Source organism: Chrysoperla carnea, chromosome 3, assembly GCF_905475395.1.
Source record: "Chrysoperla carnea chromosome 3, inChrCarn1.1, whole genome shotgun sequence".
NCBI lineage: Eukaryota > Metazoa > Arthropoda > Insecta > Neuroptera > Chrysopidae > Chrysoperla > Chrysoperla carnea.
In genome coordinates, this window is record NC_058339.1 from 19,589,977 (window position 1) to 19,617,106 (window position 27,130).

Below are 27,130 nucleotides of genomic sequence, written 5' to 3' on the forward strand. Positions count from 1 at the left end.
ACTATCACTTATGTGCTTAATTCCGGGACGAGGACTTCACATTCTTGAAATCTTTTATAGCTAGATTAATTTTGATCACAAATTAAGTAAGAAAAGTATGACCCAAATTTAGTAGGATTACATACTTGATTTATTAAAATTGGATAAATTTTGGATGTGATAGAGCAAAATTAAATTTTTTATTTTAAACCCAACCCAACCCAACAGTTAAAAAATATATAATTTCGGTATATAAATTCGATTTTTTTGATAACACAGGCAAATTTGATACGATCTTATTGAAATTTTTTTGAAACCCACTAATTTTGGGTCATTTTTTCAGCTGTGATGTCATTTTTTCGCTAGCTATCAATTATGTGCTTAATTCTGGGACCAGGACTCCACAATCTTGAAATCTATTAGAGCTAGGCTAGTTTTGATCACAAAAAGTATGACCCAAATTTAGTGGGATTACATATTTAGTTTATCAAAATTGGATAAAATTTGGGTGCGATAGAGCAAAATCAAATTTTTTGGATTCTGATGACGTCAAAAAGTTAAAAAATTCGACTTTTTTGATAACACAATACTTTTATTTGATACTCTATCATTTGAATAAATTTAAAAAGTTTATCAATTAAATGTACAGACTAGTACGCAAAATAAATACTTGCCACCGGCGCTATGTACCCTCGTAACGGCTCTGTCAACGACCAGTATTAAGTATTTGTATTTTAGAAGAAGTTTAGGTGCTTCGATTGAAATGAAGCGCCTAGTATATATTCTGATTCTTAACATATATTATTTACAAAAAAATTTATCACTTATAAAATAAATAAAATAATATTAATATGTCAACAGTAAAATATTTTTACAAAAATTAACATAAACAATCCATTGCCCTAAATATCAAAAGAGAAAGACCAATTAAATATAACGTTATAGTTTATCGATTAGAGAAATGATTTGTACTTATTTCACATGCAGTTAAGAAAAGTTCACGATAATTATTATATTTAGCAAGGTAATAGAAACCTGTTAAACGGCCTCCAATAAAGAAGAAGATCTAATATACATACAAGTTCAAAGCCCCTCTAACAATTCTACTGATAGAATTGCATTGAATTTCAAAATTACATAAAATGCATTTACAACTACATTAATTCAAGTGCTATTCAAACAATCAAACATCGAGAACAAACAATAAGAATTAATTTATTGATTGAGATTGAAAATGAATCGATTCATTAAACTGTCGTTGATTTTCATTATAATAATTGAAAGTAAATTGTTTTTTGTAAACACAGCTCCAGCAGCAAATTCATTAAAAAAATTACCAAACAAGTCAAGTGATATTGATCCAGAAGATTGTAGTGATTTGGAAATTCATGATGAACGACAAAATGGTACTGAAAACTATCGAATTGCAATTGATGGATTAATTTTTATCGTTGGATCCCCAGAAAGTTTAGCTTCACTGGGATCAAGTGATTTGTTTAATGAACAAAATGCGACAAATATTGTTGACCCAGTTTTGGAAGATGATTATCCACCAATTTATGTGAGTCGACCCACTGTTGAAACTACTACTGAAAAAAGTTCAAATATTAAACAGTTTTTATTGTAAGTATAAACAAAAGAAATTAAGTATCGTTAAAGATTCCAATTATATATCTTTATTTTCATTTTGCATATAGATCACAAAATCAACAAATTCAGAATATGCTGATTCCATTATTTACAAGAAATTCTCCGAAAACTAGAAATAAAAATGGTAGATTAGATAATAAACTGTAAACAATGAAAACTTAAATTTAAATTAATGAATATGATTATTATTATTTATTTATTCATTTTTAATGGTTACATTAATTTATATTTATGTTTTTTTTATTACAATTGCAACAGAAGTTAAATAGCAGTGTTTTGTATATTCTCCAAAAGCCAAGAATATAAAATGGATATAAATAAAAAAGATTTTTAAAAACTAATATATTTTATTTATTTTTTTAAAAGAAAGTTTTTTAAAAAATGTAGTTGGATTGGTTTCTAGTCTGGTGTGGCACCCAAATTACATATCCAAAAAATAAAAATGTTTCGATATGGGGTTTAAATTTAACAAAAATAATTTATTTATGCAAATTTTCTCTACTGGCTCAAATGAAATTTTTATTTAGTCAATTTTATATTAAGGTACGGTTTTGTGTATGGTATATGTGTGTTTTCATCCTAGTATATATGTGCATTTCTTACTTGTATTGTGTTCGATAGTAGTAGTCACACTACAGTACAAGTAAAAAAACTTGGTTGTATGCTATAATTGTGTATATACGTATAGCATGGGTAATGTTATAAGTTAATAATTTTTTACTGCAGTGCTAGAAAAGAGCTACCCTAATCATTTTAACATAAATTATACAGGGTGTGACATATGCTTGAAACTCGATAAATAAATTTAATCCAGGAAAATGCTTCAAACAAAAAATGTTAGTTAAAAAGGCACACATCTTATATTAGGATCGAATTCGATCTAAACTTTCGAGTTGAATTAAAACCTCACTCTGATTCATAACTGGCAAACATTAGATGAACGCTTTAAATTAAAAAGTTGTTTTTTATAAATTTTATTTGAAACATTTCTTTGCAAGCCGAATAGTTAAGACAGTAATCGATAGCAAAAAGAATGTCTTGATTTCGCAGAAACTTTACAGCCTTTTTAGCTTAAACTAAACGGTTTGCGGAAAAAAGTTTCGAACAAAAAATGTTACTTTTTTAATCAATAACAACTTTCTCATTTAAAATGTCCAACTATCGATAACCAGTTATGGAGTAGAGTGAGCTTTTCATTGAGCTTAAAAACCTAGGTCAAGTTTAATGTCTGCATAAGACGTGCGCCTATACACGCAACATTTTTCGCTTGAAGCATTTTTAGCGATAAAAGTTATTTTTCGAGTTTCAAGTATATGGCAACTTAAAAAAGCGTCCTGTATATGTATTAAACATACTAAAGCAAGGTAGGTATTAAAATTACAACATAGATAAAGATGGAAGCATTCAATATTTTTTTCGAAAATTTTTGGCTATTTTTTACGCGACTGAGCAACGCAAAGTAACTGAAAAGTGTATCTCGGGTGCGAAGTTCCGGGGGGTAACTCTTATTTATAGTAGTAGTATAGGGAGGTTTATGTGACATTTCAAAAATTTGTATTTTAAACCTTTCGTAGAGAAAATAAAATTCTTATCTTATCACCAACCATAAGATGGGCAGGATTTTTACATAAAAATGGGATTAAATACTTTTAATTGAACAACTTATAAAAAACATTATTGTTTTTTATTGATAATTAAAAAATGATCATGAATAATAAATAATTATTTTTAAAAAAAATTTTTTATTGAAAAATCATAATAAAATATTTGGCACATTTTACAATCTTAAAAATATTATATCTAATTGATAAAAATAAATTATAATATATAATTAATAAATATCACCCATAAAAATAAAATAAATACACAAAAATATTTATAAATAGCACATAGATCATTCATATTGATAATAATTAATTTATAAATAAATTTTAATTATCATTAATAAATTTACAGACTCCGTGATCATCTCGTCTACGTCCTGGACCACACTGTTCTAAAGCACCAAGTAAAATTAGTTGTTCTGGTTCATCTTTTGCTTGTTTTTCTAACAAAATAAATAAACCAAATTAAGAAATAAACAAATACTAAGTTCAAAATTACTTACCATTAAATGCAGGACCTGATTGGTTACTATCTTCAATAATTAAATCCGTTTCCATCGCTAAAGTTTGTGCTTCTTGATCAATATTTAATTCACTAATAGGAATCGGTTGTTTCTCAAATTTTTCACCTTTAATTTCTCCAGTTATATATAATTCATCAGGTACTTGAACTATTGCTTTTCGAAATCTTCGTACACTTGGAGTTTCATTTTCTTCGGTAGCATTTTCCAGTTTCTTAACTTGAATTGTTGGTGATATTAGTATTTCCTCATTCACTGGCAATAATTCGGGATGTAATTTAGCCAAATGACTTCGAGTTCGTGATATATCTACACGATATGGTGCCGCTGATTTTGATTCAATAAAATGTTTTAATTCTTCATCAGATTCAATTGATTTTTCAATATCATCATGATTTTTGCTCTTTTTCGAATCACCTTTATGTGGTATCATTCGAGTTAATAAATCAAATAAACTAAGACCAGATCCGGTCGATGTTGGTATTATTAATACAACAAAATTTTCTAAATCAGCACGAACATTTACTTGTCCTTCTTGTCGTTGATCATATTTAACTGCAGCACTATTTATTCCAATCACAGTTATCATAAATAGGATTGTAATTGCATGTATTAATTGTTTCTTAATCTTCATTTTTGCTTCCTAGATTCGCGTGATGTTGTTAATATGGTATCTGTTCAAGAACTGAATTGAACTATCACATATAGAATATTTACAACCTCCTGATAATGCAGAAGGTACACATCTTCATCAATATATAAATTAAATTGTTGTATTTACCGCTTGTTGGCCTGATTTAATATTGTTTATTATTATTTTTAATACTAAGAAAGTATTAATTTTTTTTTTTTATAAATATTAAATATGCAATAAAAATTTTTTTCTTTTCAATATAATTTACATTTAATTGATATACTTAACATATTCAAGTATAATACTAAAAATAAAAGAAATTCAAGAAATAAAAATATCAATTTCTTTCTGTGAATATAACTGGATTTATCTAAATTAATTACTGATATTGCGAAGAATATTAATTTTATTTGTTATAGGATTCCGTTTCACAAAACTATTTCAATCTAAATAAATTTCGATTTTGCCCCAATTTCCTTGATCGGTTTTTTGTATTTTATAAATACGCATTTCGACTACCAAGTAGTCATCATCAATATGAATTAGCTAATCGTAATTACGCTTATTATGTATGTTACTCGTTGCTAATTTGGTGGCGGACTGCACAGAAATATCCTAGATTTCTCATTTATTATCTTCGGCAATATTTATATTTCAATCTAGTTCGAAGGCAAATATTTATTATTTAAAAGCAAATTTAACAAATTTAATCCAAGAAATATCATTGCCTAAATAAACAAGTAACTATATCCGGAACAATACGTGTGTCGTTGGCGAAACTTACATTAAGTTCCAAAACAGAAATACCTAAGAACCATAAATAAAATCAAATGGCCAAGGCTTAATTTTTTATTTTTAGAAAATGTCTATTTAATTATGTTATGGTAACGAAATTCCTACCTAGAATGGTTTGTGAATGATTCTCATGTCATATTTATCTGGAGGAGTAGTTTGTTGCCGTTGTTGGACTATTTTTGGCTCTTCACGGGTATTGGAAAATTTTTATCGATTTATCCTTTGCACTTGAAAATATCACCTAGGTGATATTTTTACGGATTCAATTAGAGCATCCAGGTGCAACCAAGGAACAAGATGCGTGATTCATAGTGACATTCAAGCTGTTCTTTGATTAATCCGTTTTGCTACACTGTTAACTTCGATTAGCTTTGTGCAAGCCTGTTAGCCATTTGATGCTTGCCTCATTCCGTTCTTGTTTGGTGTTCGCCTTCGTACCTGGCCGCAGAGTTAGAGCCAAATTAATAAATAAGTATAATACTAAGATTTTTAATTTACATAAAATACGCTCATGTAATTTCATGTATCTACGCCTTCACCACTCTTCGTTGGATCCGCACTTGTGAGTAAAGTTCCGTATTTTGGTGATTTTATATTAAATTTTAATTAATGACCCCCATATGTTAGCTATTTGAAATATATTTTACTTATTTAAATTATTTGATTTATTTATTATTTATTTATTCAGTGGACGATTCTTACAATTTTAATTCTACTTCTTATTACATGTTTTACGTGTTCCAATCGCTAAATTACCAATTAGGTATATTTTAATTATTCTGTTTAGCATGTTGTTTTTGTTGCAGTCAGTAGAAAATAACATAATCACAACCAGTGGCGCATTTAGGTTAGTATTTCGGAGTGCTTTTTCGCTCATAGCTTTTCTTCTAATAGAGCTAGCGAGTTGTATGATCACTCATTTTATCAAGGAAACATTAACAAAAAAATTTGTTATCCGCGCCTCCTGTCTGTCTACTTGTTATTCGATAACTCCTTCTAAACCACGCAACGAATTTTGAAATGGTTTTCTCCAGCATAGGTATAGATAAATTTTAAAGGGATGATTTCTTTGTATGTGGCGAACCTTTCTGTATCAACGTGGTATTTTTTTTTATAAAAAATGTATAAGTAGAGACGTTTTTATTTTTTTTTAGTTTTCGTAAATCATCTTGCCACGGCTTTATGTGACGAACATCTGTACAAAATTTTTCGCAAAAATTTCGCAGTTATTTGGCTCCCAAAAGTTATGTAAGCCTCCTGGGAAAACTCGGATTACACGCATTTAGGGCCCATTATTTATTATATATTTACAGTATTGAAACCATTTTCAGATTCCTGGAAATTAATTCTTGCTCGAAAAATTTTAATTTGATTAGTCGACTATCATTTATTTGTTTTGCACATTTCACAACATCACAACGCCAGCAGAATTTAAGACTTAAGGTGGGGATAAGATAAAAAAGGTAAATAAATATTTAATTTGAATATTTTATAAAATATTATAAATTTTTATTAATTTTACAAAATATCACAAAAATACATTTAATTAAAATACAATAAATAAAATTATATTAAAAAAAGTTTTAATGGCTAATTGAGGAATAAAATTATTATGGTTTTTTAACCATTGACACTCCTGCTCTTCTTATTTTTGATGCCAATCTACCAAGTTGTACTTCAAATCTGCAAAGAATTCATATTTTTATATAGTTTTTATTATAATATTGTTTTATTCACGGCTGCCTGTCTTCTCTATCTGTTCTATGTTGGTAAATTCTGTGTTTGAAAATTAAGATACTTTCCGATAGTATTATAGAAAGTTTCAAATCACAGGGTAATGTGTAAGTTGAATGACAATACAATATTATGACAAAGCATAGAAATGTGGCAGTTTTAAAACTAGACTGCTTTTCTTACCATCGCTTCCACCATATTTTGATATAATACACTTTTTTTGCCTTGTATTAATATAATACTTTTTTTATTTATTTTAATTGTAAAATCATTATTTATTTTAACTGTACTGAAAAGTATGACGAGATAAAAAAGCTTTAGATGCTCAAGTTAAGATGTTCAAGAAATTGGAGTTTTATATGGATTGTATTTAATCAGTGCGGGATTCGGTTGTCATTTTCGGGAGAGACTACACAATTTCGGGAGTCTCCCGATCAAATCTGGAAAGGTGGCATCCCTAATGACTTTGTATTCAAATAAGTCCATATAGCCTGAGCGCCTCGAGCTCTTACATAGAGTAATAGAGAATTTTTTTTCTTAAAAATACTTTTTTTAAGGGTTTTTTTTCTTAAAAATACTTTTAGTATTGATTTTTCCAAATTTGAATTTTGTTAAGGACGAAATTTAGTTTTACGAAACCAATTTATATTGTAAAAAAACAGCTCAATGTAAAATCAGATAGAGAATTAGGTCAGGAGGTCATTACGTTTTTTTTTTATTTTGTTTTATTGAATATGAATGAATTTCGTATAAAATTAAAAATATCAATACATAACAAAAGAAATTTAATCAAAATTATTTAGTTTCACTTTTTCAAAAAAGATCGCCTTCGAAATTTAGCCTTCGTAAAGTTTAAACATTAAATATTTGTAAAGTTTAAAATTTGTATTAAAACTAAAATTGAAGAAAATCAATTTCACTATACAATCAGTTTTTGTTTGAGTTTAATATTTACGGATATTTAATATCATTTAGATTAAATAGAGTTTAATAGTTATAGGTCCAATTTGCCTTCTGTATTTAGAAAAATTCGTTTCTTAGAGCTTCAGATACCTTCTGGCGAAGTATTATAAGCATTCTGCCTAGTCCATAATTAACGCAGATACCTCTCAGGGCATTTCTGTAGGCTATGCTATGGAAATCACAGTCTTAATAAGCGAGGGGAACTTCTTCTATACCTATTACCTTGCCCGTCTTCTTGTCAGAGTAGCCGGGTACTCGGATCAGTCTAATAATGCCATTCAGTACTGGAGGTGATTCAGTTTCAAGAAATCTTCGACGCCAGAGTCGTCCAAAGTGTGTTAATACTAATAATTAATACTCTTACCAATTTATATTTGTGATGTACATTCTTGTTCGTCAAAATTAAGACCGTTTCAGATTCTTTTAAGGTAGTACGAGCGCCAATGCAAGTTTAGATTTGTGGTTGAAATTATTTGTACCTTATTTTCAACTTAGATGATTTTTGAATTTTTTATTTTATATAAAAAATCAAGCCTTTTATCCAAAATTGGTTTGGCGCTTGTACATCCTTAATATATTCTTATAAATAAATAATTGAAATATGTGTAAAAATACCTACGGTATTCCAGGTCTTCTTAATCGTCGACATCTACCTAGTTTATCTTTTCGATAACCATTGATACACCGTCTTCGTTTTTGCAATGAATTTGAATCAACCGATGATGATACAGTAGTTTGATTGGATAAACTTGGCAATTCGGTAACATCTTCAATAACTATAGCTGTTGTGTTTTCTTTATTGCTAAGCTCACTTTTTTCAGCTAATGGTATTTTATTACTTTCAAAACCAATTGGTACGGCACTTTTTATTAAATTATTACCATTTAATGCTTCATACAATACTTGAACAGCAATTAATGTTTCATTATCTAATGGTTTTGTATTGTTATGTAAAAATATTATATCAGAATCTGGTTGAGTTGAATTTTCTGGCTTTGACGAATTATTCTCAAGTTTTGTTACATTTAAATTTTGTTGTTCATTTAAATTTTCTGTTGGTCCAGTTGATGCGGTTGTGGATAGATCTAATGGTTCATTTGTTGTTGATGTTGGTTGTTCGGTTACGTTGCTCAATGTGCTATTTTTCTCTGGATTTGAAGTTGCTAATGTGGTCGATGATGTTGGTACAGAAGATGGTGTTGTAAATACTGGCAAGACTGGTTTGATTGTTAATTCTGAATAATCGTAATTATAGTCGTAATCCTAGAACAAGAAAAGTTTGAATTACATTTTTGATTTGAATCTAAAATATTTTAATCCAGTAATTTTCATAGCGGTTTCGAATAATTAAAACTTTATACAGTAGAAAAATTTGACGCCCGAACTACAAAAAACACAGTTCAAACTTGATCTTATTTTTCTTTATTACCAATCCTCCAAATTATCATAAAAATTAAACGCTATTATCGACTCAAGATCTATAAATACGGATTTATGAGTCTGATCATTATGGAAACCCGTAGGAATGCACGTTTCGTACCATTTAGTTTCGAAGAAATAATACCTAATTCAAAACTTTTAAATATATTAATTTACCTTTAAAATCATAGTTTTTGAGAGCGAATAAGACAAGTATATATACAGGCTCTTCTGATTATGCGTATGATATTAATACTATATTTGTACAAAAAACTGCCCAAAAAGTACAGTATAAGTTATTTTTCTCAGGGCAAAGAAGCTTTTTTAAAGACGAACTGAAAAATGATCTTGATCTTGACCTTGAATGTTATTTCAAAGGAAAATTGAAATTTTCAAATGATAGCTCATATTTTTAAACCCCGCGATTTTGAAACTTTACTTCCTGGTATGTAATATCTACGGCGCCATGGTCAACATGACCTTTAGAGATCGTTTAACACTTTTTGCTTATTTCAGGCTGTATTGGTTAAAGTAGTTAAAAACCAAAATTCGTAAAATTAGTATGGTGGAAAAAAATTCAAAAAAAAATTATTTTAAAAAGTATCGTACAAATATTTATCGACAACTCGTAACATTATAATTAACAAATCCAATTCTTGGTAGATAGTACATTTTAAATTTTTCATTCCTGATCTAAGTCTCTACCAAATTCAAAATATAATCCATAATTATAATTCTGCCAAAAAACAAATCATAAAAACTATGGTATAAACATATAAAATGGTTTATTTTTCGCCGTGAAGTCCCGTCATTGAAGTAAAATTTATATAACTACATATCTCAAAGTAAAACTTCCCAAAACTTAACAAATTCAGCAGAAATCAAATACAATCTACCGCATTTACGCATTGAAGCAGAATGTGCAAATTGTTAGTCCGAGAACTCCATTCATTACAGGAATATACGGATAAAAAAAAACTATGATTCAATTACTCTAAAGATGTGAAATGAATGCATTTTTTTAAAATTTTGCTTATTTAAAAGAGTATTTCAAATTACAATCTTGGTGAATATATTAAAGATTTTTACATCGAGTTTTTGATCAACTACTTTCTAATTTAAAAATTAATGAAAACACGAAAATTTTAAACTCACCCCTAAGTCACCTAATCCATCATTTAATAAAGCAATAATTTGAAAATCTTTCAAATGTAATCGAATATTATAATCGCCAGTTTGTTTTTGATCATATTCTTCTTTTTTCGGTTTATTATTGTCATAACGATGCTTTTTTGGTCTCGCTTGTGCTATTGTTACACATATACTAGCAACAATAATTACTTTAACAATCGTTAACATTGTTGTAAACATGATTGTCTATTTAAAAAGCAAAAACACACACTTAAGTATCTAACAACATAAGCTATTGTTGTAAAAAACAATATTGGCAATCACAATTGATCAATCAATCTCCAGGTTGAATTATTTAACATTTGTAATCGTTTCCACACTAAACAATTGTTCAAACTTAAGTGTTGTGTTTTGTTTGAAGTTGTGTCTCCCACAATATTCGATAATAAGTAAACAAAGTTTTTTATTATTGAAGGAAAAAGTATTCCATACACTTTTCATCTCTCTTTGTTGACTCTTTGGCCGAGTACGAACTGACCACAAAGTTCGATGGCCTCAAATTCTTTTTTATATTACTTACAACAATAATTTTGCCGTTTTAATGCAGTTTGTAAAATAACAAGGCCATATCTTTCTCTTTTTGAATTTACCGTAATAATTATTTTACCTAAATAACGGATTTTTTTTATTTTTAATGTGTGATATATTTTAGTGGTAATTTATGTGGTCATGTTATTTGGATGGTGTTACAGCTGTAAATTATGTAAATATGTACCATCTTATTGCAATAAGATAAAATAATTATTAAATTATGTCAATAGATCAATGGTAACAAAAATCCTTGAACTCTATTTTATGGTCAAGTTTTTTTTAAACATTTTTAATTCTAAAATTCATGAATAAAATTTATATCAAGGTAGCTGGGTCACGAAATTAGAATATTAAGAAATCTCCGAAACTTTTATTACAAGTAATTAAAAACCTATGACATTTTAACACATGTCATGGGAGAAGCGTGTGAAAATGGTCATTTTAATTTTTTCCAGTGAAGGAGAATTATCGTTTTTGACAAAAAACTAATATTTCGAATCATTAAAAAAAAGAGTTTCATCAAATACCAAAACAAAATTTTTTTTTTGCGTTTTTCTCGATTTTTTCAAAAATCCTTAAAAAATCGAAAAATTTTTTTATTTCAATTTCGATAAAACTCAGTATATAACGTAATTTTGACCTAAAAAGTACAAAAATCGGGTGCATTTGATGACTGGTCGAATAGTTTTAGAGATACGGGCTAAAATCGATCCAAATATTGTGATATCTCAGAAACTCTGCACCCAACCATTAAATTAACCGAATTTTTATACTTTTTGGATCAAAATTACCCCATCCACCGACTTTCATCAAATTCTGAAATAAAATTTTTTTTCCCGATTTTCTCGATTTTTTCAAAGGGGTATCCCTTAAAAAAATTGCAAAAAATCGAAAAATTTTTTTTATTTCCAATTTCGATAAAACTCAGTATAGAAGGTAATTTTAACCCAAAAAGTACAAAAATTGGGTGCATTTGTTGACTGGTCGAATGGTTTTTGAGATACGGACTAAAATCGATCCGAATATTGCGATATCTCAGAAAATCTACATCCAATCATTAAATAAACCCGATTTTTATACTTTTTGGATCAAAATTACCCCGTATACCGACTTTCATCAAATTCCAAAACAAATTCCTTTTTTTCATTTTTCTCGATTTTTTCAAAGGGGTACAGTACCCCTTAAAAAAATTGCAAAAAATCGAAAAATTTTTGTTATCTCCAATTTCGATAATACCTACTCAGTATATAACGTAATTTTGACCTAAAAAGTACAAAAATCGGGTGCATTTGATGACTGGTTGAATAGTTTTAGAGATACGGGCTAAAATCGATCCAAATATTGTGATATCTCAGAAACTCTGCATCCAACCATTAAATTAACCGAATTTTTATACTTTTTGGATCAAAATTACCCCATCCACCGACTTTCATCAAATTCTAAAATAAAATTTTTTTTCCCGATTTTCTCGATTTTTTCAAAGGGTACCTCTTAAAAAAATTGCAAAAAATCGAAAAAAATTTTTTATCTCCAATTTCGATAAAACTCAGTATATAAGGTAATTTTGGCCCGAAAACTACAAAAATCAAAGCACGATATCTGTCGAAACAGCTAATTTGAAGAATGGATGTAGAGAGCCCTCCTGAATTTTAAATTACAATTAAAATTATTATCCACTTTTAAATGCAATAAAGTGTTTTCTTTTGTTTTTTTTAAACTACAATTTATTTATTTTATAATTGATAATATTTTTTTATAATTAAAATTATATTAATAGATTAATTTTAGAAATTGCGAAGTCCTTGAACTCTACTGAGTTTATGGTCAAGTTTTTAAACTTAATTCTAATGATAACATTCATTAATATTTATTTATGCAAAATCGATAAGGTGAAATTTCACTTAAATAAATTTCCTAAATCCATACGTCATTTTAGATTAAGTAGGTATGTACAAGTGAGCAAAAAAGGACTAGGAAAGGAAAAAAGGGAAATGAAATAGTGTAAAAAAGTGTGTTAGAAAATGAGGAAATAATAATTTAAAATATTTAAAAGTAATTTTCAATTATACATATAGCCTATTAGAAATTCATTTAAAAATTTAAAAAAATTTCTAATAAAAAGTGGCAGAAGTGACAATATGCCTCATAATTGGGCCTAATTAGTTTAAAACGGAAGTATATCTTATTTAAAAAAGATCAATTATTGGTAATCGCGCCATTTATACAAACAAACAAAAAGAAAAGAAAAAAAGGATGTGAAATCAACTACGAATAAACAAATATGTATTTTTCTAATGTTGGTATTGTTGTTTATTATTATTGAACCAAAACAATCTTCATGTTAGTTTTCGGTTTCGCAGTTTTGACTTTTGTATATGACGTGTTAAATGTTATAAAAGTATATTAGAAATTTTTCCACTTTAGTAGGTTTTCCAAATTAGTTTATAACAATATAAATGTATTACTTACTAATAATGTAATTAAATAACTTTTTTGATACGATGACATTATCCTATTCGCGTCTATTTATAAAGACGCTGTTACAATTGTCAATGTCAAAATAATTGATAATGAATTTTTGGAGAAAAACTGGTAAATACGAATGAATTTTATCATTTAAAAATATTCTTACAATGCTTGTTTTTTTATCATTCGATTAGCTTACATATTAAATTTTTGTTTTTAAATATAGGTCAGAAAGGAAAACAAGGAAAGAACAATATAATTGTAAATACATGTAATGAAAGTTCAGAAAAAATTCAAGTAATTAATAACGTAAACAATGAAAAAAATTTATCCTGTTTACAAACTTTGTTCGCATCCGAAATAGGTAAAATTGGTACGTAATTTTAATGTACATAAATATTCCCCGAATAAGAATAACGATCATAATTTCTGGCAACTAGCATCAAATTTTGCATACTTGGGGGGCGTACTTACATCCGGTTTTTTTTAGATTTAATTATCAGCGTAAAGCTATTTCATACTGCGTACCCCTCTTGTTATTCATTCATACGTAAAATACTTGATTTTTTTTAAAAACACAAATGTTTAAAGAGTGCAAACATAAAGGCATAAAGGCAAAGGAATCATTGGCAATCGGGTGAGATAGCACACCTATAAAACGCCGTTCTTTTCTTTTTGGTAGGATTTGTCTCCTAAGTCCTTTGTAATATGTTTTTGATAATGAAAACCGTTGTCATTACGATAGTCCTCACCTCAAGAAAAGGCAAGCAATCTAAAATGCCACTTAGTTTTATACAACTCGTGTTTTGGCCATTACAGTCCCTGGAAAAAATATGACCCAGGCTATTCGAACACTATCGTGTTTTTAACGTGAGTCTCGCCTTAAGATAATTTGGATTAAATGATTAGCGTGAATAGAATATTATCTAAATTTTTGGAGCTTAAAGGCATGTTCAACTCGTGGATCAGTGAATTAACACAGTCACAGGCAAATACTATTAATTTTTCATCAGCTCCGACAACGGATTTCGTGGTCTACGTAAAAAGACCACGGACCTGACGTTAAGATGCTGCCTATTTTAATTAATAGCTAACTATCCGTGCATCGCATCAAAAAATGGAAGAGCACTCTCATCTTAGAATTTTATTTTCTACTTGATGAAAAGCGTGCCGTACTTATGGGACATCCTGTATATTAGGTTAACTTTTGTGTTAACACACACGACCGTTTCGATACCAAAAGCCTTATCATTCTTAGAATTAGTCAAATTTTATCACAGAAAAGTAAGTATTTGGCAAAGTTTAATGCTGGTATTCAGAAATTTAATATTATTTAGTATCCTCGTTGATTATACATAGAATGAATAATTTTTATTATTGGTTTTAATTTCTAGATGACTTTACAACATTTAATTCAGAAAATTCCCGATTATCTAAAACATTACTCGAGGTACTGAACGATAAAGGTGCGTTAAGTTATTTCATACAATATTTAGATACTCGAGGTGCCTTAAATTATGTCAAATTTTGGTTGGACGTGGAAAGTTTTCGTTCATCATTACAAAATTCAGATATATCATTTAAAATATGTTTGACACGCGATGAATTAGAAACACCTCGACCGATACCATCCGTATCACATGACAGTTTATCAGTTAGCACAGACTGTGATTCATTTACTGCCGATTCTGGTAGTTTATTTGAGTACTCTTATAACATAAACAATGTATCTTCAATAGAGTCACCAAATGAACCAAATAATTTTAATGTTACTCCTAGTCAATGTGATAATTTAGATTTTAAATTAAGTACTAATAAAATGAAGCTACATCAAGATATCATTGCGGATGCAACTCGAATATACAAAAAGTATATAGCGACAGATGCATCTCATTCAATTCGATGTCCAGAAGATATGCGACAACGAATTGTTGAAAATTTGTGTGTCTGTTTAACGTGTGATTGTTTTGATAAAGCGCAACAATTTGTTTTTCATATAATGGAAAATGATTTTTATAACGATTTTTTACGTAGTAATTTTCATTGTAAACATCAAGTGGATTTATTAACTAGTGGTAATATAACATTATCTGATATTTTATACAATGAAACAGCACTGTTTTATTTTATGGAATTCTTAGAACAGGAACAATGTAGAAATCTTTTAGAATTTTGGATAGCAATTACAAATTTTCGACATAATTTAAAAACTAATCAAAATTTAAATAATCAACAAATACAGGAGGATGCAATTATTTTATATGATAAATATTTTTCATTGCAAGCAACGAATCCATTAGGTTTTCCAGACGTTATTCGTTTTGATATCGAACAAAATATTTGTGATGAAAATGGATTACAAGTCACATGTTTTGATAAACCATTAAAATTAGTTGAAATTGTTTTAGAACAGAACTTTTTAAAATCATTTTTATCATCACAATTATTTTTTAAATATTTATCAGATTTAATAAGTACAATACAAATGACTAATTTGCCTGGTCGACATCGACGAATTGGTTCAGATTCAAGTAGTGAAATTAGTAGCATATCAGCCCATAATACTTTATTAGCAATGGAAGATTTATCATCAACTAAATCGAAAAAACGTAGGAATGGTGAAACTGATATGAGCATTGACACCAAATATTTGTATGATCCTGATTCTTTGTGGCGTAGGAAACAAACAGGGTTACAATTAGGTAGAGTAACTGAATTGGGTCGTTTTGAGACTGATATTGAACCCGAACCGGATAAACGTAGTGAATCAAAATTTGGCAATGTTATTAAACGATTAGTTAATTTACAAGAAGATAAGGAAAAAGAGGAAATGGCATGGCAAATAGCTGAAATGATTGTTAAAGATATTACCAGATTAACACTAAATGAATCGCCTTTTTGAGAATTATCATTTTAAAATATTTATATGGGAATTGAACCGTTTTTTACATTTTTTTTTGAAATATGTTAAGATAAACGAATTATATCGAAACGATACGAATTCTACAGAGTGTAATTTGTGAAGATTTAAGGAATGATTCTTTGTGTTTTTTCATGAAGATATTTATTGTATGCTTGACGATACTTACCGTTTAGGTAAAAATATGTAAAAATAATTTCTATAAATATAATTCGGTAAATTACTTTCGCATACTGGGAAGATGGAAAGGTATTTCTTTGCGTGACGATATGTAAAAGGGGGGGAAGGGGATTGAAGTCTAGAAAACATGATGTTAGAAGTTTATGAATTTTATTTTGATTTTTTTTTCTTATCTTGTTGGTTTTTGTAATGAACTATTTATTGGGGGTTATAGCTTTTGTTTTAAGGGGCTAATCCTCGAAATTTGCGGGAAATAACTGATAAATGGATCTATCTCTGATATGATAGTAAAACAGAATCAAATAGAATTCGGTACCTTTATTGAAAGAGGCTTTATACGATGATGTTTATGGATATCGCACAGTAACATCTTAATAACCATTATTGATAAAAAAAAACATCAAAAGGTTAAATCTTCTTTAAAATTATCAAAGAATATTTCTTCCACATCTTCAAATTACATTTAGTATACCAAAATTTAAATGAATATTCATCGAATTTAAATGATTTTAAAATTAAACTGAGCATTTTTTACCGAATGAAAAGTGTGTGAGTAAATATGTTTATTTATACCTTTGACTTTAACGTTACCTTATAAATATTTCATATTTCCATTCCATAATATTTGGTGTAATTGCACGTAGATTATTATTGGAAAATTATGCTAAAATTTATTTCGAGTGTCTTCCAATAAAAAGGCGGAAAGTTTTTGTATGATTAGCATTTGCAGCTCCACAAGACGACCCTTTAATATATTGAAAACTATATTAAATCGTTATAAATAACGCCCGAATTCATAAACACATTCTTTATAAATTAAATTTTGATTACTCTTGAAGAAATAATTTCTGTTTCTTGTATATTTTATTTTAGACTGCGTTTAGTTAATAAAGTCAAGCTTGATAATATTCGGAAGCAAAATGGCAGCTGTTATTTTGTAATAAAAGAAAGTAACTTATAATTCAGACACCCTCCTTTTCAATTTATTTTAGGTATTTCTAATGACATGAAAAATCGTAAGATGTAGTGGATTAGTACAAAAACTACGATTTTAACCGTTCCGATCACTCGGTGAAATTATGGAGTGTAGAGATTAGGAGGACCATCTTTGTGTATTGAAAAGTGTCCATCGAAAAACAAAAAATAAGGATTACGCTGTTGTAGCAAAAGTGAGAGTAAGATAAAGATCTAAACAAGTTATTAGAAAATGAAAATATTAAATAAGTTATTAGAAAATAGAGTAATTCACATCAAACATCTTTTGAACACAAGCGTTATTTTGATCAATTTTATAACTGTTATTTCATGTTTTTAGCTGGGCACTTGTACTTTGACTCTATTGTAATTCTTCTATTATACTCTACGTTAAACTACAACAAATATCTTCAAAATAATAATAATTTAAAAAAGAAAAAAAACAACTTGAGAAACGTAATAACTATAAAATGACTTTGACAATAACTGCAGTAATATATTGCAGTTTTATAGTTTGTATTGAAATTTAACGTACTTTTGCTCTCTTTAATGTTTTAACCTGACCAAATTCATTGTTTTGAGCGAAAATATGGGATCATATCGTAAAAATCTACACGTTGATCGTTATTAAATATTTAGTTTATATTCACAATATTCCATTGGAGGATATTTGTATTCTAACCGTCACTACTAGACTACTACTTAATATTTACCATGTTTTCAATGTTTTACCATTTTATGTTAAACTATGTTCAAAATTAACTTCAGGAATTTATAACTCAATATCTGAATGTTCATGCTATCCATTGGTAACAACTTGTCCTTAAAAATAAATAACTATTTTTATCAAAAAGTATTTTATTACAAAATCCCTAAGGAGCGAGTACACGTTGGGCGCCATCAAACGCGCGCGTTCCTGCCTGACGATGGCCGTGAAGTATCCAAGTACTTAAATGGGTCGAAGTGTACTTGTTATTTTGTTGCTAGATGTCGCGGTGCTCATTTGTACTTTACTCAACTAGTGAAAATTGACAGATTCTTTTGATATTCGACTTGCGGTAAAGTATGAAGACATATGGCAAAGGCTCGTCGTTGCCTTAATGGAAACATATCTCTACAGTTAATAAATTTTGATCATAATCATAATAATCGTATGCGATGTGTGTCCACAAACTAGCTAATACACCTAATCAGATTAAATGTCAGTAATATCCCATGCGAGAAACCGTCACACAGATAGATCACAGTGTAACATAGTCATAGTAACAGTTTCCAAACTTCTCTTACGTGTTCTTCCTTGGTCTTGATATAGATTTTCTTTGTCAATTCTAGTCATTTGGGCACATATTTCGTATTTTTATATTTAAATAAAACCATAGACATAGAAAATGGACTAAACGTTCCTATCTAACTGTACAGTAAATAAAAGCAGAACTTTATAAGAAAGATAAGTATATGACGACCAGTCGGATGGTCTCTATGTATATGCTACAGAGACAAGTATTGGTCATCTTTGCGTTCAATTTCTTGAGGATATTGCTTAGTCTAATCTCTATGTCTGTGAATTAAACTAACTCGTCTTAACCATGCCAGTTTTTATTACAATCACTTTTCCTTAAAATGTCCTAAAAATTTATACTTACATTAATTTTCGTTTACGTACTTCATGAACACTGTCATTTTTCTTAAGAATCTAAATTGATAATTATGAATATAAATTACTGAGGTTAATTCCAGACAATGGTAGTCTCAAAATCCTGTTTAAAATTATAACTAATTATAGCGAAAACAGTGGTATTCAATGATATAGATTAACACAATTATTTATTTTTTTAATACAAAAACCCCTAACATTAATGATAAACAAATGTAAATACAATTGTTAATAAATGCAGTTAAATTGTAAAAATAAAAAAACATATTGTAAATGTAGAATGTATTATAATGTAGAAATATAGAGAAAAATATATTTTAATGCTACAATTTTATAAAAATTTATTTGTGTACATATTATTTCATTGCATTGATTTCATATTATATATTAAGTAAAATATTGTTTCAAGCAATTTCAAAAATTAATAATTATTTCTCAATATTTATTAATAATTATTAATAATTAGGGTTCCAACTAGCAGAAAAAAATGGAGTTGTGTCCAACATTAAATTGTTAACGTGGGCGATACAAAAATTTTTTAATTTCGAATGTCGATATATCGAGATATATATACAAGTGAAAACAAACAATTGATTGAGTTAATTGTTGAATTACCATGTATAGTCAGTGTTGATTACGCAATCGTTTGTTTTTTTATGTCATGTAAGTAAAGAAAGATAGCCACTCTTAGAAAGCCACAGTCGTATATATAATATAACACGACTGTAAAATGTTTTTAACTTAATTTGTGCCCTCATGGGTAAATATTGATGTTTAAACTTCATCAAGAGAGATACACAAAATTGGATTATACGCATAGAGATGGGCACTTAGAAAAATCGGCACAAATCTGAAAACAATTCCGGACTAAGGTGGTACAGTAATAGTTAATTCCGAAAACTAGTTGTTCGATTACAAATTTGGAGTTAAAATTAAAAAATGTAATACACACGTTCTGGAGCTTATATCTGACAAAATATACGCCTTAAGAGAGCCTAAAATAGGCGTGCAAAGAAGCAAAGTACTTACTTAGTTAAGCAATTGTTGTGAAATTCCAGGAAGAGAGTTCATTTAAAAGGCACGAGATTAGAATAATCTTATTATAAACGGTAAAAGTTATAAAAGAAATTAAATTTTTTAACTTAAGTCTGATTTTATCAAAATGTCAAAATGAATTCATTGATCCTCAAAATGAATATTTCTGTTAAAATCTTTTTTCGCGATTACAATATCTTGTTGTTCATTTTTCTTTGTAATTATGTAAAGGGTACGAACTCGAATGTATTCTTCTTGGTAGAATTCTACCATGGTATTCTTAAAATCATCGGTAACAGCAAATACTGTTTACATAAAATATCACACATATTTTTGTTTTTTGGTTCATCAAAACGAAATAATACTACTTATGTTATATGTTATATAACTCATGAAATGTAAAATTACTCTGTATTCTGTAAGAAAATTAGTGACATAAGTATTTTTTGTAGTCAACACTTGTGAATGTAAACCTGTTATCCTAATTTGTTTCTTATTATTATATTTTTTATTAAATTTAATTAGAAAACCTGATACAGGTCAAATGTATGTACTAATTAATTTAATTAATTTTGTACTGACGAATAAACATTAATACTATTTTTTGGGTAACTTTGTAATAATGGTAATTCTTCTCGCGCACTAGAAACTTTGGATCCATTTTGACTTAATGAAAATTTCCTAAGACTATCTTCTTGTATTTTTCTCCATGGTATATAAACACGTTCCGTTCCTGTACTCCAACGACGGTAAACAAACGAATTAAATAATGCTTGTAATGGATTTGTTACAGCCTAAAATAGAACATAATGCATAAATACTGGTATACTCAAATACAGAGTGAGACAAAATAAATGTTCTAATTTGAATTTTTTTTTAGGTTTTTAATGTACAATCTGTTAGTTCTAATTTCAGTCTAAGGGAGTCGAGAATATTTTTGTGAATGCAATGAAATGCGTTAAATTTTCTTTACTACGAAACAATTTGTAAAACAAAAAATGGACTTATCGGATAGTAAAGGTGACTTGATCGCCTGCGGCCTCTTCGTACACTCTTTATATGGATAATTAATTTAAAATAAAAATGACGTCGACTAAACCGCCAGTTGCGTTAGTATAGAGTATATAATAGACCACCAGTCAATAACGCCATGCAAGTTTCAAGATTTTTATTTTCCTCGCAGGAATAACTTATTGATAAAAAAAAAACTTTTAACAAAAAGAAAACCGACTTCAAAAGAAAAACTTTTCCAAAGCAAATTAAAATGGACTAAAAAGTAAAATATAACGAAAATATAATGTAGTTAAAATAAAACAACGACTCCAAAAATAACAATAATTTTAACTACATTATATTTTCGTTATTTTTTACTTTTTAGTGCATTTTAATTTGCTTTGGAAAAGTTTTTCTTTTGAAGTCGGTTTTCTTTTTGTTAAAAGTTTATTTTTATTTTGTGATATTGAGTGAACCTGAAGTGCACTAACTAATTTATCACAAAAAAAAGAATCATCGAAATCGGTTGGTGTGATATTGAGTTATTCGTTCTCTTGTCGTGCATACTGAATGCAAATTTAAGACTTTTATGATTTTCTCATGGATACCATTATTAGAACTCGAATCAAATGAAATGGGACCACACGGAAAGCACTAGCTTTCAAATAGATAAAGAATTATCAATATCGGTTCACCCAGTCGAAAGTTCTGAGGTAACAAACATAAAAAAAAAAATACAGTCGAATTGATAACCTCCTCCTTTTTTGTTTGAAGTCGGTTAAAAATAGTGACTGAATATCCCATTTTGACAGAATAAAATTACATCTTACTTGAAAAAAGAGTTTTTTGTTTTTATTGAATTTATATGCCCTAACATGATGAACAAGTTTCAAATTTGAACCAACACCTCCTCTTCCTCTCTTGCATGATTTCTGAGCACGGGACTGGTTTGAAATTAAAATCAAAACATTCTTTTTGCGCCACTCTGTAATTAAGAAATAAATAAAAATATTTACCATTATGTACCAAATACCAATTAAAAATCCCACAGGTAAATGCCACCATAATGTCCATAATAGAAAACCACTAATTAAGTTTGGAGCCCAACAAACGTAGAATGCAGCATTTATTAAAAAGAATTTCATTTTTATTGCGTCAATAACATCTCTTTCTTTGCTAGTTATTTGTCCTAATGATCGATGCACCACATTTTCCATATCTTGAGAGCTGTATTTATATAAAATAGGATTTGTGATCATAATGGCAGTTATTGGTATATAAGTAGCCAAATAATTTGGCAATACTTTTATTAAGGCTAGTTTAAGACTTTGATAACTGTGGCATCTAAAAAAATTTAATTCAAAATTATTTCATTTTTAAATTAAAAACCCTTAAGTGATAAATTATCAATTACTTAGCATCTGGAAAATATAATAATGAAAGGCCCAAGAAAGTCAATACAGCAGGAATTGTCCAAGCTGCTAAATGATAATATTGAGGATATCCTTCTTTTTCTTTTAAAATTAATCTCATATCAATTGCATAGCATAATGTCCATATCCATGTCGCCATATAAAAGTATTGCGTCCAGGCCTTAAAAAATTATAGATAAGTGTGAGAAATTATGTTAATAGTACAATAAAATTAAATATTATTAAGGAAAAAAGGTTTGCATCTTTGAAATTTTACACAGTTGTTTATTAGGTTGTAACAATTTCGTACCGAAAAAGCAACTAAGCAGGGGAAAGTCAGCATAAACGCCTTTTTTAAGGATTTAAAAAATTCGATTTTTTATTCGACTTTCTGACTTCAAAATTGACCGATTGCATAGTTTTTTTGTAATTCGAAAAAACGAATTTTTTTAAACCCCCCAAAAAGCAATATAACTTCGCCTCTGAGTCATCAATTTTTCGGTACGTAGTTGTTACAATCAAATAAACCTGTGCCTGTTTATTTTTTAACAAAATCAAATTTTTTTAAAGCGTTTAGTAGCGTTGATCAGGTTTATGGCTTAACTTATTCACTAATGTTGGGGGGCGTTCACCAATTTAAAGCCAGAATTCCTTAGATCACGAACATTGCAAATGCTGGTTCATGATTGTTTAAAGTAAATTACGCAAGGGGGAGGGGAGGGGTTTGAAAGCAATCACATTATTGAGTAACTGTATTTTTGTTTCCTCCTAAATTTGTGACAACGTTGACTTTTGTTTTTTTTCCCGATTTTAATTTGACCTAAACGTTGAATGTTTGGTTGATTTCTTCTTAACAACGGGGGGGGGGGGGGGCAACAAGATATAAAACTGTTGTTAATGTACTTAGACCCGAGTGGAGGAGCAGTATCAGGTTTAATTTACATCACGCTTTTTTATAAGACAAAATAAATATATTACCGAAAATATAGCACAAAATACAACATTTGTTGTGTCATCATCTCCCGGCATAAGTCTAGATCTAAATTCTAACCAAAGACTGGATCTTATTAATACTCCTAAAAAAAATAGTCAAATTTCATTAATATCAAAATTACAAAGTTTCTAATAGACATAATTTCAATGAAATACCTAATGATGCTAATAAATCCGCTATTGCTAAATACACGATGATTTGCCTACCACGATTAGTTGTAGACGATAACCATCTATGAGAAAATCGTCTCTCTTCTCTGGGTAAAATCTAATAATATATTAAGTATTAAAAAATTAATTCAAAACATTAATTGAAATTTAATCAAGTTTATTATCATACTTGATAAAGAGCTCCACAAACTCCAATTGTCGATGATACAATACAAACTATATTATATGCGTCTGTATTAAATGAATCCAATATTTGGTCACCCATAATTGAGGTTTCATTTGTACGCCGACAGCAGAATGTTTGTATTGTTGGATCTGCCATTTTACCATTCTTCTAAGCACTTAAAAAAGAGGAACGTATACACAATAAAATTGTATTTTTTTTTGTACCGGTTAAAAATATTTTTTTTATACTTTCATTTTTGTATAATACAAAAATACTCCGATAAATATGTATCGTTTAAGATTAGATTTGCAATGAAATTTTATCAATGATAAAATGAAGTTTTTAAACGAATCTGCTGATTATTAACAGAATTGAATTATTTACGAACCGCGTGTTTAAAAAAATTATTATATTTTAATATCAAGTAATAATCTTGTAGTAACATATTAACCTCCTAACATTTAATTAGTGATAATAATTTGTAAATAAAATGTTTTATACTATCGGTTTGAATAGTAATTACTCGAATAATAAATATAAATAATTATTTAATTACAATTAAAGTCCATCATACCCTAAAATAAGTGAAGTTTAAAGTTTTCAAGATATGATGTTTCACATAGTCTCACTCTCACAAAGAAATTAGATACAACTAATTTTTTTTCTGCATGATACTACAAGACATAATAAGTTGAATTCATAAACATATAGAAGTCATGTCTCTGTCTATTCTTTAGGATATCAAATATACCAATATTTTTTAAAAGGGGGGTAATGTATTTGTAAGGTAGATAGATCCTATCCATACAATTTATATTACCTGTTTTTTTAAATTATATACCTAATACTCAAGAATTGAAACATGCATAATATAACAACTGTTTATAAAAGGAATACAACAACTTAAACTACAGCGGTTACGTAATGTATTATTATACAATAATTATTATAGTTTATAATTATTCAAGGATTTATTTTTTATTAGAAACTTACCTGCTATAAGAGAAAATGTTATTTTCCATTTGAAAAATATATTTGATAAAACTTGTTGATACTTATTTCAAAAAATACGAACCGTTTTTGAGATCCTAAAAACGGTTCACTCCTGACTAGCTTCAAAACACCATACCCGATTTTTTCGGAAAATGGCTTTGGTTTAAATGACTTTTCTGAGCCTAAGGGTTCAAGTAGTCCTAGACAAGTTAATCAAAATTGTCCAGCTGTGATGCCAGTTTTTTGCTAGCTATCACTTATATGCTTAATTCCGTGACCACGACTCCACCTTCCTGAAACCTAGATTAAAGCTAGAATAATTTTGAAAAGGATCACAAATTTGAAAAGAATGATCTAAATTTAGAAGGATTACATACTTGATTTAACAAAATTGGATAAATTTTGGATGTGATAGAGCAAAATTAAATTTTTTGGATTCTGATGACGTCATGAAGTTAAAAAATTCGATTTTTTTGATAATACAGGCAAATTTGATGCAATCATATTGGAATTTTTTTTCAAACCCATTAATTTTGGGTCATTCTTTTCAGCTGTGATGTCAGTTTTTCGCTAGCTATCACTTATTTGCTTATTCCGGGACCAGGAGTCCACTTTCTTGAAAATACTTCGAAAACTGGTACAACTGGCGCCCGAAAGGTGATATAAAGCTGAGTTTTTGGATCCCCTTACGGGAGTGTGAAACTATGATTGCAAGCAAAAAAGAAAAGTTGCGGTACCTACGCAATAGGTTAAAAACTGAAAAATATCGATGCAACTTTGACACTAGAAATTAAAGAGTTTCTATCCCGTGATTTTAAAGTAATTTACAATTCAAGGCTATTCAATTCTAATCTATCTATGTCTTTTCAAAATGAATGAATGTGCATAAAAAATGTATACACCTATCTTATTAATTATAATAAGATGTAGACGAGAACTGGTTTTGTAGCCGCTAGTACAATTAATTTGTATACATTGTATTTAATAATATCTCAAAAAAAAATGACACGTGGGGCTGCTGGATATTTGAATTGGAAGGCAGATATACAAGATTCCAATACAGGGATAGAACTTACAGGTTTAGCACTGTTTTTCGAAAAAATATTTACGCATTTACTTTGACATCAACGCATCTTTTTTAAGAAAAAAATTAAACAACAGCGCTATAACTTTTAAAAATTGATTTATACGTTACATGCAAAATTGGTTTATACGTGTCTGATTTACTTATTTATTTTTATTTATTTTGCATTTTCAAAAACCAATTCCAATTTACTTTGAAAACAATTCAGAGTGTCATTTCGTCTTGAATGACATCACGACTTGGCATACAAACATTTTTGTGTATGCAAGTTTATGCAGTTGTAATCAACTAACCTGCTTCGTTCTATTAAAATGTGATGTTGTTTACATAGCATTTCACAGGACGTGACTTAAATCTTTCAATACTTTCTGACTGGTGTTTTTGTCTTTTGTTATCAACCGATTTATTCTTAGTGGACAAAAGCCTATTAAATTATAATATAAGGTAAAATAATATTTCCACAAACTATTATTTTTATATAACATCAACTATGTCTCTGTAATCGTTCAAATTATCCTTTACTTTTTAAAATTCTAAAAATTTCTTAATTGTGATAAGACTAATTAGACTATACATAGACACGCACATGCACACGTTATTCCTGTGGTAGTGACATCGATATTCGCTCTAGTTGGGACTGGGAAAATTATATTGCATCCAAGATACTTCTTTTAAAGATTTTCTTAGCACTTATATAACAAACTATAATAGTTTGGTATTTTTAGTTCGGTGTAGTACACTAAGTGTAAGTAGAAAAGGATGCTACTACTAAACTCCTTACTACTTATTTACTTACTTCTCTCTTATTATATCTAAGCAGAATTTGCGATTTGCCATTTTTTGTGCATAAAAAAATGTATACACACTATAAACCTACCTATCTTACCGCAAATTAATAAGATGTAGATAAGATCTGGTTTGGTAGCCGCTAGTAAAAATAAAATAATTCGTAATACCTCAAAATAGTTTCTTTAATGTTGTCCTATTAGAATTTACATAGGAAACTTTTATTTATGTGTTTATTAAAAATTATAAAAACGGCACGTAGGGCTGCTGATTCTTTGAAT

General features: G+C 28.5%; 4 protein-coding genes across 6 annotated transcripts; 1 reads left to right on the forward strand and 3 right to left on the reverse strand.

The window, feature by feature from the left end:
• Positions 1 to 3,530: 3,530 nt before the first annotated feature.
• On the reverse strand, positions 3,531 to 4,535 carry LOC123295790. Its single transcript, XM_044877248.1, has 2 exons — positions 3,737 to 4,535; positions 3,531 to 3,676 (listed from the first exon to the last, which is right to left on the reverse strand). Exons 1-2 carry the CDS (start codon positions 4,386 to 4,388, stop codon positions 3,561 to 3,563), a joined length of 768 nt encoding a protein of 255 aa, XP_044733183.1. The 5' UTR covers positions 4,389 to 4,535; the 3' UTR covers positions 3,531 to 3,560.
• A 2,235-nt stretch (positions 4,536 to 6,770) lies between these two features.
• Positions 6,771 to 13,610, reverse strand: LOC123295062. 3 transcript variants are annotated; one of them, XM_044876274.1, is made up of 3 exons: positions 13,491 to 13,610; positions 8,500 to 9,143; positions 6,771 to 6,866 (listed from the first exon to the last, which is right to left on the reverse strand). In XM_044876274.1, exons 1-3 carry the CDS (start codon positions 13,527 to 13,529, stop codon positions 6,794 to 6,796), a joined length of 756 nt encoding a protein of 251 aa, XP_044732209.1. In that variant the 5' UTR covers positions 13,530 to 13,610; the 3' UTR covers positions 6,771 to 6,793. The 3 variants fall into 3 exon arrangements, with proteins under 3 accessions (XP_044732209.1, XP_044732206.1, XP_044732207.1); XM_044876271.1 differs by lacking the exon at positions 13,491 to 13,610 and adding an exon at positions 10,455 to 10,745; XM_044876272.1 differs by lacking the exon at positions 13,491 to 13,610 and adding an exon at positions 10,455 to 10,745 and having other exon boundaries at positions 6,818 to 6,866; positions 8,496 to 9,143.
• On the forward strand, positions 13,467 to 19,446 carry LOC123295061 (A-kinase anchor protein 10, mitochondrial). The gene is made up of 3 exons (XM_044876270.1): positions 13,467 to 13,613; positions 13,714 to 13,860; positions 14,882 to 19,446. Exons 1-3 carry the CDS (start codon positions 13,592 to 13,594, stop codon positions 16,387 to 16,389), a joined length of 1,677 nt encoding a protein of 558 aa, XP_044732205.1. The 5' UTR covers positions 13,467 to 13,591; the 3' UTR covers positions 16,390 to 19,446.
• Positions 19,447 to 19,688: 242 nt separating this feature from the next.
• On the reverse strand, positions 19,689 to 24,677 carry LOC123294913 (G-protein coupled receptor 143-like). The gene is made up of 7 exons (XM_044876105.1): positions 24,561 to 24,677; positions 23,990 to 24,161; positions 23,806 to 23,917; positions 23,635 to 23,732; positions 22,659 to 22,837; positions 22,261 to 22,588; positions 19,689 to 21,045 (listed from the first exon to the last, which is right to left on the reverse strand). Exons 2-7 carry the CDS (start codon positions 24,140 to 24,142, stop codon positions 20,818 to 20,820), a joined length of 1,098 nt encoding a protein of 365 aa, XP_044732040.1. The 5' UTR covers positions 24,143 to 24,161; positions 24,561 to 24,677; the 3' UTR covers positions 19,689 to 20,817.
• Positions 24,678 to 27,130: the final 2,453 nt, after the last annotated feature.